Here is a 1,992-nt window from a genome sequence, read left to right on the forward strand (position 1 = left end):
CCATGCCTAAAGCCAGTCAAACACCCTCTAAAGCTAAATCATCAACCAAGGCTGAAGCAAAACCCAAAATTATGAAGCCCAAATCGAAGAAAAATGCCAAGCCATCAAGAGAACTCACACCCACACCTGTTCCTTCTCCTTCAATATCCTCTATTATACCTACATCATCATCCCATGTTCCTACTGTTCATGTTTTTCTTATCATTTCCACCTCCACTATATCCCCTCCTCCAAAATAACAACACATGCACCTGAGCTTCCTACAAAAATACCTATAATTCAACAAAGGTCAAACCCACTCCAAGAAAATCTATCAATAAAGTGCTTGATGCTGCTACGCAGGGTGACACTATAGCCAATGAATCTTTGGTTTAGGGGGAATAAGTGCCAGTCACTACTGATCAGGTATAACATCCTTCTTCCAAATTAGATGTTTTGGTGTCTGCAATATAGGATGCACCACTAGATACTCTCCCACCCACGAGTGAGAAGCCACGAGTAGAGAAATTCACTGTAGAAAAGGGTGAATGGGGATCTGGGAAGGAGGTAGATACAACAGATGTGGAGCATGTGGTTGAGGGGGAAGGAAGTAAAGAACCTGTGCAAAAGGAGGCTTCTGATGGCCTTTCTTTTAGTTGGTTGGAGATGAGGTGAAAAGGAAGAAGAAGTTATGAACAATCATGAGGAACATAATGCTCAAAATATAGCCAATGAAGAAGAAAAAAGTGAGAATGAGGGAACATCTGGATATGAGAAGGAGAATGATATAGAGGATAAGATAGGTGAACAGGCTAATGATTCTATAGAAGAAGAAAATCTTAATGAAGAAGATGAGGTTTCTGAAAGTGAGGGTGAGGATCAATACAAAGTAAGTGAGAGTGAATGAGGTGATAAAGAGAGTGAGTAAGAAGAGGGGAATATGAGTGAGGAATTTGAAGGTTCCATGACAATTGAAAACACTGTCATAGCCCCTTCAGAAGAAACTGGTGAAGAGGCAAGGGCTCAAGAACCTGGGTCACTGCCAACTCCTTTCACTGGAGATGAAGAAGTTAGCAGTGATGAAGATGATGTGCCACTATCTAAGGTAGGGAAGAAATCCAGGAAGACCCTTGTGAAAACTACAAAGTCAGCAGTCTCAACAAGGAAATGAATGGTTCCTCCTGCCAGAACTCCTCTCAACAACAACAACAACAATAACAACAACAATAAAAACCCCAATTTGATCCCATATATGGGGTCTGGGGAGGGTAGTGTGTACGCAAACCTTACCCCTACCTCATAGAGATAGAGAGGTTGTTTCCAATAAACGCTTACAAGGAATAAAAGAAAGGTTGTTGATGCACAAATCAGTAAGGAGTCTAGAAGTGTAAAGAAGCCAAAGAAGAAGGTTTCAATTGTGAAACCTGTTGGTGAGGTGGATAGAGAAGATGAGTCTGACTCTGCCTTGCCAGCAAAGTCTACTACACCAAAGAAAAAGGGTGCCAAAGTCACCAAATCTGTTATCTCTTATGCAAGGGCAAGTAGGGGTAAGACAAGAAAGAATGTGCCAGCTGTAGTTGATTGACTCACAGAGTTCAGGAATAGAAAAGTGCTAAATGGGAAGATTTTTGCGAACACTAATGAGAAGGGGATGGCTCAACTGATTGAAAAACTTGAGCTACAGGGGTGCAAGAACATGTTTGTCAAATATTTCCCCCAAGTATGTGTTCCTGCTATGGTGGAGTTCTATGCAAATTTCACATTTGATGGGAATGTAGTCAAGAGTAAGGTAGGGGGCTTTGACATGGAGTTTAATGCTGAGGAGCTGAGGATGCTTCTGAATATCTCTTCCGTGGGATTTGGCAATTACTTGAAGAAGAAGTGGCCAGCCATAGAAAATGATGTTGATACTGGCATTGTGGTCACCAGGAAGTTCTCCCAAAAGTTTGAACTAGATGTTCCCCATAAAGTGTACAAGACTAATATGAGTCCCTTCCACAAATTATTGTTTCA

At 41.5% G+C, this 1,992-nt stretch overlaps 1 protein-coding gene across 1 annotated transcript; it reads left to right on the forward strand.

Annotated features, from left to right (window-relative positions):
* The first annotated feature begins 670 nt into the window (after positions 1-670).
* LOC138905333 (ribosomal RNA-processing protein 15-like) lies at positions 671-1,564 on the forward strand. Its single transcript, XM_070193844.1, has 3 exons — positions 671-851; positions 969-1,125; positions 1,318-1,564. The coding sequence occupies exons 1-3, from the start codon at positions 671-673 to the stop codon at positions 1,562-1,564; spliced, it is 585 nt and encodes a 194-aa protein (XP_070049945.1).
* Positions 1,565-1,992: the final 428 nt, after the last annotated feature.

The sequence above is a fragment of the Nicotiana tomentosiformis genome, chromosome 2, assembly GCF_000390325.3.
Source record: "Nicotiana tomentosiformis chromosome 2, ASM39032v3, whole genome shotgun sequence".
In the NCBI taxonomy this organism is placed as follows: Eukaryota; Viridiplantae; Streptophyta; class Magnoliopsida; order Solanales; family Solanaceae; genus Nicotiana; species Nicotiana tomentosiformis.